Below are 15453 nucleotides of genomic sequence, written 5' to 3' on the forward strand. Positions count from 1 at the left end.
AATAAGAAGGCTAAATCCAGGTTTAGTTTTATACTTTTTGCAGAGAATATGTAAGCTACAGTCAACAGCATTCATAAGTATAAGAGTATTTCCCATCAGCAGACAAGGTTTGTCTGAGTCCACTTAAACCTGCCGTTGTGGTAAATAAATTACACAATCATGAAGCACGGTGACATGGTGATTAGCACTGTTGCCTCACAGCAAGAAGGTCCTGAATCCATCAGGCCGAAGTGTTTCTGTGTGGAGTTCTCTCCGGGTACTCCGGCTCCCTCCCTCCAAAGACATGCAGTTAGTGGGGTTGGGTTAATTAACTCTAAATTGCCCACAGGTGTGCGTGAAGGTCAGTGGAAATGGTTGTGTTAGCCCTGCGACACACTGGCGACCTGTCCAGAGTGTACCCTGCCTCTCCCCCTAAGACAGCCGGGATAGGCTCCAGCCCCCCTGCGACCCTGACAAGGAGGTTAATGGATGGGATCACGATCATGACACTTTTAAAAAATCTAAAAACAATCTAATAAACTATAATAATCGCCTATGTGAATAAAGCTGTATTGTTTGTAAACATATGAACACTTGTTATTGTCTCCGACCGACACTGGAGTGTTTTTTGTTTTTTTTAAGGTATCGTGGGCGGAGCTTCCGCTCAGGTAGAGCCCGTGTGTTCCCAGATGTGCGGCGTTTAGACGAAACCGACAACCCGCCGAAAAACGGTAGAGTCAGAAAGCTGTCGAGAATGAATTTACAAAAACGACAATAATATGAAAAACAAAGGAAACAGACAGACGGGCACAGGTGAGTTAACCTTTCACGTAGTCTGGCAGGTACCGAGCAGGGGAATGTACGTGCTAAAGTTTCTAGGCGTGGTCTGTGCTTCTGAACATGGAGCTCAGTGAGGAAGAGACATAATCAAACCACAGTGTTATTGTTCTATTATAACTTAATATTTTAGTGTTTTTCTCGCCGTTTATACCAGTTAAGAATAATCCACCCATCGTATGGTTGGGTTTTACTATCAGTGATATTTCTTTAGACTTTCCTTGATATAAAAGTGAATCTTTTGGATAGCTGTGAATTATTGGATGCTAACAGTTTGGATAGGATAGTACAGAATGGAGCCTGTACTCCTCTAAGCATCCTTTAAAAGTATGGAGCCAAACAAAGGTGAAAGGATTAGCTTATACTTTATCTATTCACACTGGGAATTCAGTACTGTTACTGCTACTTTACACTGCGGTGGGAAAATGTGTGGCAACAAAGGACAAACTGCCAATATTATGACTGAAAACAAGTATTTCCACAGCACCCACGTGTGAGTGAGAGCAGCGCACCACCTCTGTGTGCTGATAAATGTTTGAACACCCCACCCTAAGCTTTGTCTTGTTTGGTTCAGGATTTGCTTACATGGCCTCTAAACATGTGTGCTTCACTTTTCTTTCCTCTTAAAGCGAGGGACACAGAATAGTGCAGCGTGAGCCTGCTGAGACCTGCAGTCTTACCACAGCTGCAGTATTTTCTGCATGCAGTGGAAGACATCTTCAGGCCTCTCTGCAGGGGGCTGGGGATAATTGTGGTTACTGCCTTGTTCTCAGATTGTGCTAACCGCTGCCCCGCTTCCTTTTTAACTTTTCATGAGCCACGGTAAAGTCTGCACTAACTTCACACAAGGTGTTTCACATTGAGATCGTATTTCAGTTCAGTTCACATTTAATAAACGTGCATGCACACGCGTCAAGCTGATGTGCACACAGCTGTCAGAAAGTATGAACTGCTGCACACACAATGCAATGATGATGTAGCTGTTTATCCGTTTCCCCCCCGACAGAGATCATCATGTTCAAAGCTAAGTTAAGCTAAGATTTCCAAATAACATATTTTTGGTTTTGGCTTCCCTCAGGACTATGCTGTGCCAACCTCAAGGACAACAAAGTCTTGATGAAGATGGGGTTGGCGCTGGTGCTGGTGGGCCATGTAAACTTTATTCTTGGAGCACTGGTGCACGGCACTGTGCTCAGACACATCAGTCTGCAACGCCAGGTCAAGAATTTGGTGTACCCCATCGCCAATATCATCGCTATCGTGGCAGGTCTTTTGGTAAGGGCTAGGACTGACAGCTGCGTACTGTTACATACTGCATATTATTAGGAAAAAAAGAGAAAATTACAGGACATATATTTAAGGGTCATTAATGGCTTCATCCTGACCACAATCCCTGGATTAAACAAACAAACAAACAAATCCATTGAAAAGCTGTAGGAGAAGCAGGTTTACAGAGACAAATTCACAATCGGAAACATGATCAAACCATCACAATGGCACATTCAGTATACAGCTGGAGTGTCCTCTCAGTCACTTGAATGTTAAACTGCATGTTTGAGTCATGTTGCGTCATCTGTCTGAGTAATCGTCCTTTTTTGCTGAACTTCTGGTTTTTCTTTAGGGAGCGATCTGTGGAATAACAGCTATAGTCCTATCCAGAAACAAGAAAAACAGGATCCTGGTAAATATCCACTTTGCCAAACGGCTCTTGTTTCCTGGCTGCTGTTAGAACCTGCTATTTGTTTGTGACTCAGTGCATGCGTGTGTGTGTAGATAACAATTTAATACGTAACATACTTGCATGCAAGCATGAGCTCCAAACATGTTTGAAACATTGGATGTGTTTTCACTGTGCAATCTGTGCCATCGGCTACATGCTAAACGTCATCTTTTCTATCATGGAGAAATATTTCTATCACTTCCCAACATACACTACAGCTCAGAAGGCTTTAGCCAACTCACACTTCTTTATATTGTGCTACTAAGGAGTGCTCTTGAGCAATACTGGATGTAGCGTTTTCAGTCCAGATGAACAGAATCAACTTTTGGAGATTTACTTACCTGGATGATTGAGCATGCATCAAGACTCTTGAGCAATAGTTCTCCAGTCATTCTAAAGCTGGCGTCCAAAGTAGGGATGCACCGATACCGATACTGGTATCGGGGCCGATACTGTAAAATGTGTGTGTACTCATACTCGCAAAAGTTAACCGATACCATGAACCGATACCAACTTATTTCATTAATCAGAGGGTGGCTTGTCATTTCTGTTGTAGTTTTTTAGATTGACCACTAGGGGGCCAATTATTATTTTATTTATTATTTATTTTATAATAATTATTTTGTTTGTTTGTTTACAATATGGACACTCTTCAATAATTTAAAAGTTTAATTTATTCTCAAACCTAATTTGTATTTATTTTATTCCAAACAGAAGTGTTTATTTATTATTCTGAAAGCTCAGGACAGTGCCAATAGTTCAGTGATATTTTGTAAAATTACAATATGGACACTCTTCAATAATTTAAAAGTTTAATTTATTCTCAAACCTAATTTGTATTTATTTTATTCCAAACAGAAGTGTTTATTTATTATTCTGAAAGCTCGAGACAGTGCCAATAGTTCAGTGATATTTTGTTAAATTACAATGTGGAGACTGCAATAATTTAACAGAAGTGCTTATTTTTCACTTGAAATTTTTTTGTGGTCATTTTTATTAAGATTTTATTTTTTATCGGCAGGGAATAAAATAAAACCTGTCTTCCAATTAATTGCATTTGTCTGTGTGTGTGTGTGTGTGGTAGAAGTATCGGTTTTTGTACTCTGTATCGGCAAGTACTCAGATCCAAGTATCGGTATCGTATCGGTTTGAAAAAATTGGTATCGTTGCATCCCTAGTCCAAAGTTGTTGTTTTTTTTTGGCTTTTTTTGTATCTGTATCTGAAAATTTTCAGATGATTGTTTTTGAGATTTTTTTTGTTAATCCACGTAACACTGACCTATATGAACGTATTTCAAATCACTTCTTTAGGAACTTTGTTGCAAGTAGCCTGTCACAAAAATCACATCGTTTGTTCCAGTTTCTTCAACTGATTCTATGAAAAATGCAGCAGTTTAAAAATAACAGTTTGACAGGCATAAAATAGCAGTTTTACCCAGAGTGCTGTTGGCTGAAAATTTAGATCTTAGCATATCTTAGCCTGATGTGAAGTGTGTCCTTCAGAAATCCAAGGAAACAGGACAAATGAACGATAAATGAGAAAAAAAACTGTAGGTTAGCAATATTTGAAAGTCACGTCTTTAAGAAAGATGAGCAGAGACAGAGATGTCTGGCACTTTAGTTGATCCATTTACTGTTTACTGAGGCCTCATCAGAAACTGGGACAAAAAATGTCGACTGGACTGAAAATCAGTGGCAACAGTTCTTGTGGAGCAATTGAAAATGTTCTGTTAAAATTGGCGTCAGTCTGTACGCAAAAGGTAAGGAGGGGGTTACATGGAGATGTAAAACATGTGTAAAACACGGTGGAGGCTCTGTCACGGTCTGGAACTGCATTTCAGTCAGTGTTGAAGGTTAAAACTGATCTATGAATGTTAAAAACTATTATCAGATTTTCACCCATCACACACTTTCCATCAGGGATGTGTCTAATTGGCTACAGCTTCATGTGATTTATTTATTTGTTAGCATGACAATAATCCCAGTGCTGTTTTGGCAGTGCAAAAAGCACACAATGGGACATTTTGAGTCACGGCTTGGCCTCCCCACAGTCCCACAAAGCTTTGAATGTCGTTCAAGAAGCCTGGAGAACTTTTCCTGAATAGTACTTAAAGGTGATCATTCCAAGTATTGACTTTCAAGATCATTCGAATTGTACCAACTCTGTTTTCGTCGTGTTGTTTTTGCAGATATGTGTCCTGCTGGTCTTCAGTTTCATAGCAGGTTTCCTGGCGTCTGCCTCCACCGCGAGCTTGTTACTTTCTGTGGTTACAGCCATTATGTCCAATGGAAAGGCCCTGCTGACGCAATGCAACGCAACCGTTCAGAATATTAGCTCCTTTAGCATCACAAACGAATGCCCCTTTGATCCCACCCGTATCTACGTAAGTTTAATATAAACATTCATCTAGTGACCCCACTTCTGATTCGAACTGTTGTGTGGTGATCAGTTTTGCACTTTGTTTCATCAAGGCGACCACCATCATTCTGTGGCTGCCGCTCATCTTTACGTCCGTTGTGGAAGCGGCGTTCTCCTTCCGTTGCTTTGCTGTCTGCACTTCACTCCTCTACCTCTGCCCATGCAGGAAGAGGCCACGTGTGAAGAACAGGGTAAGCTACAGTCAGATCATCGTCAGCAGCGTTAGCGTTACATTACTTATTAGGGTCACATTATAGTAACAAATTTCAGGATTTTGTTTCTGTGAGGAAAATGGTAACGATAATAATTTTCTACCTGACATTCTTACAATGATATCTCTCTGTAATAAATATATATTAAAAAGGCAGACATGCAAATGCTGAATAATCATCAGCCAGACGTCACGTTGTCGAGATTTGGTTGAAAAATACTTTGAAAAGAAAATTTGCAAAGATGCTGATGATGTCATATCGCCATCTGTGGGACGTCCTTCTTGGTCTTTCTAGCAAGAGAAAGTTTGTGTACAAGAATAGTTTATTTGATCATTTTAACGACCATGTTTCCTATTCTTATCACTTGTGCTTTCTCTTTTGCAGTAGTGTGAATAATATCTCTTGCTTGTTTGACTGGATAACTATCGTTGGTGGAATTAGAGTATCCATCCAATCTTAGAGGTGGGAATCACCATACATCCCACGATACGATATTCTCACAATACTTAACACACGATACGATATTATTGCAATTTTTAAAAATATTTTGCGATATTCAGATTCTGTACATAAAGGTAAACGTTATCAATATTCATTTTATCTAATAACAAAGTCTCACACTCAGTCTTTCTCTCATTTCAGTTTGATTGTTGACAAACTGAACGGTTTGTATTACAGTCTAGTCCAACTTAACTGAATCAACCATCTGGTACAATTATAGCTATTCTGAACTATGCAGTTTATGAAAACTATGCAGCCCCTTCAGCAACTGAAGAATTTGAAAGTAAATTAAAACAAAATATAATTTTACATTAAATAAAAAAGTTTTAAACTTAATTAAAATAAAACATGTCTTAAATTAAAATAAGTAAACTGTCATGTTTATTGCTGCCATAAAAAAAAGTTAAACACATTTGGACAGTGAAGGAATGTCAGGATTCTTGCTCAGAAAAAGGATCAACATGCTCTGAAGTCAGAGCACAAAAACCTTTTTGTAACAAAATATCGATTTCTGCTGTCGCTGTATCGATACATTATTAGCAAACAAAATATCACCATACTACATAGTATCGATTTTTCCCCCCACCCCTAATGTACAGCTATCCTTCTGTGGTTCTGTTTTTACCATCACTGATCACTTTTGAGTGGCAGCAGAGCAAAGAAGGGAAGCGATGATTCATTTTAGGAAAAAATGGCATAATGATTTTAAGAAAACGTGAAGAAGTTAAACACAGAGGTTGATGCAGAAATAGCAGCAGACTTTGAGTGTCTCTGTGCGCTAGAACAATATTAAAAACTGAACGTGGGCACTTTAAGCACTTTTCCAGTTCATATTAATAAGGTCTCACCTATTTGAAGTAAGGAAAAAAGCCAGCTACGAAAGAAATGTATCGGTCATCGTAGCCCTGTAATTAATACCGAATCTGATGCATTAAAATTGTTCTTCCATTAAATTAATATTTGTGCGTAACACAGTTTTCAGCTGAAGCATCGGTGCAGCGTAACGATCTGAATGTAAAGAATAAATCAGCCTAATGTCAGAATTAAGCTATAGCAGGAAATCTACTCCATAACTTATGACATAATCTCCCTTAACCCTAACCTACCCTCCAACTGTCCATCCCAAGCAGAAGCTTTGTGGGCTGCGTTGCCCGATGTCGAAGTTTTCCCGCTGAAGCATAATTCGGGCATTAGCTGCATGTGGATTTCTTACAGCGTCCACAAGTATAAATAAGTGTCCTGTTTCATGATAATATATTAATGCTAATGAAACACTTGTAAAGTCCTGTTCAAACCCAGGGTTAAGCCTGAAGTTTCCTGGATAACTCCAAAATCCTGTATTCTAGGCTTCATTGTATCCATAAGTAGCAACGTGATTTGTGTTTGAGTTTAATACAGACAAATGGAGGACAGTGGTAACTAGGGGTGGGGGAAAAAATCGATACTATGTAGTATCGTGATATTTTGTTTGCTAATAATGTATCGATACAGGGACAGCAGAAATCGATATTTTGTTACAAACAATTTTTTCGTGGACTGGAACAGTCTGGAACTTCAGAGCATGTTGATCCTTTTTCTGAGCAAGAATCCTGACATTCCTTCACTGTCCAAATGAGTTTAACTTTTTTTTATGGCAGCAATAAACATGACAGTTTACTTATTTTAATTTAAGACATGTTTTATTTTAATTAAGTTTAAAACTTTTTTATTTCATGTAAAATTATATTTTGTTTTAATTTACTTTCAAATTCTTCAGTTGCTGAAGGGGCTGCATAGTTTTCATAAACTGCATAGTTCAGAATAGCTATAATTGTACCAGATGGTTGCGTTCAGTTAAGTTGGACTAGACTGTAATACAAACCGTTCAGTTTGTCAACAATAAAACTGAAACGAGAGAAAGACTGAGTGTGAGACTTTGATATTAGAGAAAATGAATATTGATAAAGTTTACCTTTATGTACAGAATCTGAATATCGCAAAATATTTTAAAAATTGCAATAATATCGTATTGTGCGTTAAGTATTGTGATAATATCGTATCGTGAGTTGTGTGGTGATTCCCACCTCTAGTGGTAACTGGTGCTACAGATATGCCGTAGCTTATATAATCTGCAAGATCTTCAGCTAAATATAGACCAATTTCAAACCAAGCAGTACAATGACTAGTACATAAATCTTGTCACAATTAAAACTTAAATTGTGATTGTTGGGTTATCTCAAACCCAGATATTACCCAAAATAATGAAAACACATTTGTGCACTCTGGAAAATATGAAATAATGTGATTGAAAAATGAGTTGTGGACCAAACGGTTTGGATGTAACATCTTAGCTACATGTTAAAAAACAAAACAAACTCCCGTCTCAATGCATGTTGCATGACACGTACTTGTGTTTTGAACCAATTTCTGCATATATAGCTTTGCACTAGCTCTAATCAAGAGATTAGAAGTTGACATCTTATTACCACCATGAAGTAAACCTGTGCTATTAATTCTATCCCATCCCCTTCATGTGAAATCATTCATATTTCAGATGCGGAGATCTGCTGAAACCACACCAACGCCGACACAGCAATACAGGGAGACGGACGCTGAAGCGGGATCTACAGAGCAGGATGACCTGCTGGACAGCAACACTGCTGGGGTGCAGAGTGACTCACTCTGAAGCAGCTGAATCTAAGAGAATAGGTTACAAAGTGCTGAGCTGCACTGGCTAAAGCGTGGGGTGTTACACATTTAATGTATGAAGACAAGCCGACAATAGGGCTAGCCTTTTTATATCAAAATGCACGAGCAAACAGTACTGCTACTGGTTTGGTTTAATATTTAGATCTTTGTTTAATGTACTGATGCCTTAAATACAGAGCTGCCACCTGTAGCTTAAAAGCTAACTTGGTTATTTTTTTGTATTCTTATGTCAAAGAATTAAAACGTTTCCAAACAAAACTGAAAACTACGGAAGCTTTTGTTGCTCAATAACATCTGGAAGCTGTCGTCTTTTGTGTTGAACACTTTTACTGATGTTTTTCAGAATACAAATTTATATATACACACACAACAGATGATCTCTGACATGTCTTGCCTCTCAAGTTCCTGTGAAATCTAAGCCTTACACTAAGTCTGATTCAATCTGACAAAACGTTATCGATATCACAACCCGCGAGCCCCAGAAATCAGACAGATGTCATCGTGTCTGTAAAGGATATAAACTAGAACCTAAAATATAAAAATATGCTTACGATGTGCCACATAAAAGCTAACTGCGAATGTTCAAGCGTCTCACTGACTTTGGCAGGCAAGACCAGTGACACAACGTTACAGAAAAGGATCTAGGGTACCAGCATGCTGCTCAACTACATATTCAAAGGCACAGGACAAAAGTGGGACTGAAATACCTAAAATAAAGTAGCCAAAATATCATGATTTAAATAAATTAAATCCATCAGATATATAAAAGCAGACATGTGCGAAGCCATTTTTACATTGTTGGTCACAAGAGGGGGAAAAGCAAGTAAAAGAGCATAAAAAAACGAAACCGTATACAAAAACAACACTTCAGTCCATTAACAGCAAAGTTGAAAAGGTTTTCTAGAAAAACACAGAACTCCATTCTCACGGAGAGAGGTCTCATTGTAAAGTCAAAGTCCTTTATTTGCTTCCACTGCAGCAGTCTTATCCAAACAAAATCTCCGTTCTGATCTGTTGTATTGGCGTCTCTGGGTGCTGAGGACCTCAAGGTGTCTTGGATTCCTCTTTTGGCCTAAAGAACCCAGAGTAACAGCGAGTAAGGACATTATTAGCATTCCCACTTAACCACCTCCTGGACACCAGCGTCAATGTGTGTGTGTGCACTGTTTTCTCACTTTGATGTGTCCATTTTCTCCTCCTCTGGCACCTTCTCCTCTTCTTTGACTTCTGTTAAAAACAAAAATAGCATCAGCCACCCCGAGAGCCATAAAATCATATTTAAGTGCTCATGATATTACAGAGATAAGTGAGATGAGAATGAAAAGCATAGATACCTTTTGTTTCTCCCTCACCTTTCTTCTCCTTTTCTTCTCCCTCTTTCTCTCCTTCGGATTTAGTTCGCTTGGCCTTCTTGAAGCTGGCAGCATTCCTGCGGCCTCCTTCACCTTCATCCTCCGAATCAGAGAACTCCTCCTCACAGGCTATCCTCTTGTCACGAGAACGAACTGAGGGGTTACATTTGAACATGTTACACTCTCCCGTCTGGCGGTTTGAACTGAACTGGGGTCTGTGTGAAGGTTCTTACTGGATACGCGCTTGTTGGGATCCTCCTCCTCCTCATCCCCGCTGTCCTCCTGCACTGCATCTTCTGGAATGGCCTGCATCTGGACACCAGGGGCATGAGGGAGCATCCGCAAGTTCTCAAACAGGCGCTGCCTGGAGGGGAGAAAGAGGATTTTTCAGTCAAAACATATGTGAGCTGATCTTTTCCAGCAAGGCTGCTATAAAAACTAAAGAGCTGTCGAGGAAGAGCTTTGTGTTCATTTAACACGATTACACGATTCTGTATTGAATCGTATCTGTTATTAATCTCTGTCTCTCTTCCACAGCATGTCTTTATCCTGTCTTCCTTCTCTCACCCCAACCAGTCGCAGCAGATGGCCGCCCCTCCCTGAGCCTGGTTCTGCCGGAGGTTTCTTCCTGTTAAAAGGGAGTTTTTCCTTCCCACTGTCGCCAAAGTGCCTGCTCATAGGGGGTCATATGATTGTTGGGCTTTTCTCTGTATCTATGAAGCGCCTTGAGGCGACATTTGTTGTGATTTGGCGCTATATAAATAAAATTGAATTGAAATTGAATTGAATTGAACAGGCCCAGGTTTCACACCGAGTGTAAGCAAACAGACCAAATTGCTGATTTAGGTTCTGTTTCAGGCTACAATGTGTCATTTTGGAACATGTTTTGCTGGCAGGGTGCCACGGGATATTTTTGTTCTATAAAATGTGTCGTGGCTCAAAAAAGGTTAAAAAATTACTAATTTAATCTATTTTCATGAGCTTACTTGATCTTCTCCAGGTAGTCGTTGGTGTTCTGATTGGTCATGTTGGAGGGGCTGATGTGCAGCTTGAAGTCTGGCCCAAAGTACTCAAAGTAGTCGTTGTATGGAAGCTCTGTGAAGCAAGTTTTATTAAAAGTATGTTAATGCTTTAAGGAGGCTGCTGGCCTCCTTTAGTGCTATGAAACCAAAGTTTGCTGCTAGTTCGTGGGACCAGCACAGAAGAATGTTACCCAACCTGTGTCTTAATTACAGCAAAGACATTTAAACACACCATTTGGGATGGAGGTATCGAGGGCCACGGCAGTCTCATACGTCCAGCAGCGTGCCACGTTACGGATAGTATAGCCTCCTCCACCCAGCATAAGCAGTGGCAGGTTGAAGCTCTTCATATACTCCACACACTTAGCATGACCTAAAGCAAACAACACGGAAACAATCATTAAGCCTTCTTTAGAGTCTCAGTCCAATTTAGATCAAGAGAAGAGGATTTTTGTTTTAGTTAGCCAACCTTTAATGGTGAGGTTAAAGCAACCAAGCCTGTCTCCAGACAGCGAATCGGCTCCACACTGGAGAACCACCGCGCTGGGTTGGTACATCTCCATCACTTTAGCCATGATCTACACAAACAACACAAACACTATCACGAATGTTTCGGCACAAAAATGTCAAAGTGCAAAAGTTACCAATAGTTTTTTTACTCACAGGCTTAAATATGGCTTCATAGGACTCATCGTCAATCCCATCCCTCAGCGGGTAATTCACAGCGTAATATTTGCCCTTTCCAGCTCCGATGTCCTACAGAGAACAAAGCAAATATCAACTGGCTGCATTACCACACTGACATTTTGAAATGTATTCATCAAAGACCTACCCTGAGGTCACCGGTGCCGGGGAAGTACTCTCCATACTTGTGGAAGGACACGGTCATGACACGGTCTGTGGTGTAGAAAGCCTCTTCCACACCGTCTCCGTGATGGATGTCAATATCTATGTACAGAACTCTCTGGTGGTATCTGAAAATAAAAGGAAAAGTTCTTGGAATCCACATAATGTCAGAAATATCGTCATTTACTTTTGAGGCTATATCACTTGTGCGCTTTGGGTCAGTGGCTTCCTTCATCTTGCAACAACACAGTTTCTTCAAAGAATAGTTTGTTATCAGCTGTGAGGTACCAAAGAAACCACAAACCACGATGCTTCTTCCAGTATGTTTTACAACTGGAATGAGGCTTTGGTATGCAGTGTCGTCTTTTCTTTTTCTGCCGTCCCAAAGTTGGTCTTTTGGATTGAATTTGGCGGGCCTTGAGACTTCTACAGTGTTTTTGTCATCATTCATGCCTTTATTTACACCTCCTGGTATGACTTTTGATGGATTTATACTGAGTATAGTGAGTCTGATGAGCAATCAAGCTATTTTGCCTTTTCCAATTTGTGCATACTTATAATTCTTCATCTAAGGCTGTGTGAAAGTTGTTTTTATCGTGCTATAGTTCCTACCAACCCATCTGTCTTGCACTGATCACTGATAAGAGTGTGGCACCTCCTCAACTTTTGTTTTCAATCTACTCATCTAAAACTGTATCTTTTGGAGAAGTAATTATGCAGAGACTTTTACTTCCCTTTTCCCTGCTGTAGCATTTTTGACTTACTTCAGTAACTCCAGGATAGCCAACACGATGTCATTGACATAACAAAACCCAGAGGCCTCTGACTTCTTGGCGTGATGAAGGCCTCCAGCCCAGTTGATAGCAATGTCTGTCTGCTGTTTGTTCAACTTCACAGCACCGGCTGGAGGACCGCGAGGATGTGAGAATTGAGAATCAGATTATGTTGAATTTAGCAGATTACTGACATTATTAGTGAAAGATGCTGCACGCCTCTCTGATGAGAGTCTCAAATAAAGAAAACTCACCAACAGAGCCCCCGCCTGACAGCTGGCAGAACTCAAATAATCCATCAAACACTGGACAGTCCTCCCCCACATTAACTGTAAAGCAAACACAAAATTAGTCAACGTGCACAATCAGTTTAACTGACTTTAGCTAAACAGCAAGTCTCTTACATCTCTGCATTTGTTTGCTGTATTCTGACATGTTATCGGGCCGGATTGAACGCAGGAACTTGATGTAATCGTCACTGTGATACTTGGTCATCTCCTCTCCACTCGCTTTGTGTGGACGCTGCAACAAAAAGGGCAAATTACTTACAACTACTAAAACCAAACGTACACATCCAGACTGTAACTTTCACATACGTATATTTCCATCTTTCTGTAGAGGCCATAGTTCAGTAACAGGTTGTGTGTCATGCGGATTCGGTGGGGCTTCATGGGATGCCCCTGGCCATAATAATAGTTTCCAACATCACCTGAAATGAGAACAAATAAAAACACACTGGATTACTATTTTACTCTACGGTCACGACCTCAGTTAGGAGAAGCAGGGCTGAAGTACAGAGGTTTGCACGTATGAAACATCCATGCAGCGGAAAAGGTTGTGAAGGTATCCAGCTGTAACTTCACGCAGGTCTGTTAAGGACCTCCAGCCAAGACACGCAGATCAAAGAGTCTCTGTTAACGTCCAAACTCGTGGCGTACACGGAGGATTTAGTGCACTGTGGGTCAATATCGATGAAAAGCGTTTTTTTTAACCAGAACCACCGACATCTGAAGGAAGTAAGACGACCAAACCAAGTGTTAGCCTACTATTAACCAACTGTATTAACAATGAAGTACCCATTGTTAGCCTGCTAGCTAGTAACATTAACTAGTCCAGTTAAAGTAACAAGGTCCGGAAGAAAACGCATTTAAGCAACATCTGAAAAGAAACCCTAGTGTTTAGACAGTCTGAGCAAATATTATTGGAACATTAAGGCTCTGCTCGGACACAGCGGGACTGTGAGCGGCTCAGATGCTGCAAAGCCGCCTGCGACTCGAGCTAGCTACGTTAGCAACAGTGCCAGGTTAGCAGGAGGTTAAAAAAAAGAAACGGTAACCTTTGTTAGTGCAGAGAGGCGTGTTTGATTCATCAACACGCCAGCGGTTTGGAGTGCAGCCACCCCAGTACTCACCATCATAGTAGTAGCAAACTTTTTTCTTTGTTCCTTGAGAAGTAAGCGCCATTTTTAGTCCGTTTTTAGCTGAATTTCACCGCCGCCGCACACACACCGCAGGAGACAACGGCGACAAGAGGCGGAGAGTTTGTGCCACGGCCAATCAATGGAGTGTGATGCTACAGTCTCGCCACAGGGGGCGACAGAGGGAGAGGCTGACAGAATCCACGACATGAACCACAGCGCGGATGAGGAAGGAAATTATTTCTGTAGTTTGCCTCATTAAAGACAGTAATATCATAATTGTTTTTATTTTAGTTAGAAGAGATTCTGCTTCATTCAAATCTCAACATTAACATAGAAGCAGAAGTATAATAAAGATAAAGATCCCTTTAGGGGTCGCCAAAGTGGATCATCTGCCTCCATCTCAGCCAATCTGTAGCATCCTGTCAGCCTCACCTCTCCAACTTTGCCTCTATTTGTCTCTGTCCTTCTGATGTAGGCATTCCTTATCTTTTCTATCAATGAAAATCTTCAGCTTGACCACCTGACTCTTTTGTTACTATCACTATCTCCATTTTCCATCTTTTTCTATCATAGAAAAAGATGGACTATGGACTATGATTCATAGTCCTCAGAGCCTGCTGTCTTATTGTGTGGGTCAACTGTTCCATCACCATTGCTTCTCTCCATCGTACCAGCAGCTCTCCTCCTTTACCTGTCAGAGTCTTTAAATTTAGAGTCCATACTCTCACCTCTGCCCTGCCTTTCATTCTCTCTCTGCTGCCTAACACACCTTCTCTTTTCTTTTTCATTTGTCTTCAGCCGACCTTTGCACAGTTTCCACCTTCACCATGTTGCCCAACAGCACCAAAGGAAGTCATTGTTAAACTGGGATCTGACTGAAAAGGTATGAAGATCTAATTTTTGGTTTGGCAAAAAAATTTACTGTGTTCTTCCTGATACAACTCTCTCGATTTATCCAGGACTGGAACCAGCACTACAGGTATGCTGGCTTTTGTCTGGTCAAAAAACAAAGCAATTAGTATATTTAATTATAAGTAAAGTCAAAGCTAAAACTCAGATTGATTTTGTTTTATTTAACTTACAAAAATGAATCGTTTAGGGGAAAAAATTACAGTACTTGGGGAAAGCCTCCCTATATTATTATTATTATTATGAAAAACTGAGCTAGAACTGATGCTTTAATTAGTATAAACTAAACTAAAAGCAGTAAACCTACTCAAGCAAACCCACTCGGGAAAAGAAAACTAAATGGAAAACAAAAATAAAAAATAAATAATAAATATATAGAAAAAACAAAAAAATTGTTGTAAACAGCATTTTAATGATGCAGCTGCTTTCTCCATATTTAATCAGAGGCACATTTCTCAAATATAAACGTCTGTGTTACGTAAATAAAATCCTACAATAAGCAAGTAGCGCTGCCCCTAAAATAAATACAGCATTGTAAAATATTATTTGCCTTTAAAACAAAATGCAGTACAAGTTTAAAGAACCCAAGATCAATGGAAGACTCAGAAGTTACCCCAAAACCTACAGTACTCGAGCAATAGCAATAGTTTGACGGCTCTCGTGATTTCAGGGTAACGCACTGCAACATCAGCAGTGATAAACTAAAATAATGCACATGTCATCTGGTAACAAACAACATTCATGAACAACTTCTCTTTTTTTACTGAAATTAAAA

General features: G+C 40.0%; 2 protein-coding genes across 3 annotated transcripts; one reads left to right on the forward strand and one right to left on the reverse strand.

Moving 5' to 3' along the window:
• Window positions 1-627: 627 nt before the first annotated feature.
• On the forward strand, window positions 628-8780 carry tmem54a (transmembrane protein 54a). The gene is made up of 6 exons (XM_085144482.1): window positions 628-792; window positions 1895-2091; window positions 2438-2497; window positions 4726-4920; window positions 5009-5146; window positions 8202-8780. Exons 1-6 carry the CDS (start codon window positions 759-761, stop codon window positions 8331-8333), a joined length of 756 nt encoding a protein of 251 aa, XP_085000608.1. The 5' UTR covers window positions 628-758; the 3' UTR covers window positions 8334-8780.
• On the reverse strand, window positions 8666-13915 carry LOC146495700 (putative histone deacetylase 1-B). Of its 2 annotated transcripts, none has more exons than XM_085144464.1 (14): window positions 13761-13915; window positions 12946-13058; window positions 12754-12871; window positions 12604-12678; window positions 12341-12479; window positions 11563-11704; window positions 11394-11486; window positions 11200-11308; window positions 10963-11103; window positions 10695-10803; window positions 9942-10072; window positions 9709-9861; window positions 9532-9583; window positions 8666-9428 (listed from the first exon to the last, which is right to left on the reverse strand). In XM_085144464.1, the coding sequence occupies exons 1-14, from the start codon at window positions 13810-13812 to the stop codon at window positions 9401-9403; spliced, it is 1455 nt and encodes a 484-aa protein (XP_085000590.1). In that variant the 5' UTR covers window positions 13813-13915; the 3' UTR covers window positions 8666-9400. The 2 variants fall into 2 exon arrangements, with proteins under 2 accessions (XP_085000590.1, XP_085000589.1); XM_085144463.1 differs by having other exon boundaries at window positions 9691-9861.
• Window positions 13916-15453: the final 1538 nt, after the last annotated feature.

Source organism: Neolamprologus multifasciatus, chromosome 19 (genome assembly GCF_963576455.1).
Source record: "Neolamprologus multifasciatus chromosome 19, fNeoMul1.2, whole genome shotgun sequence".
Taxonomy (NCBI): Eukaryota; Metazoa; Chordata; class Actinopteri; order Cichliformes; family Cichlidae; genus Neolamprologus; species Neolamprologus multifasciatus.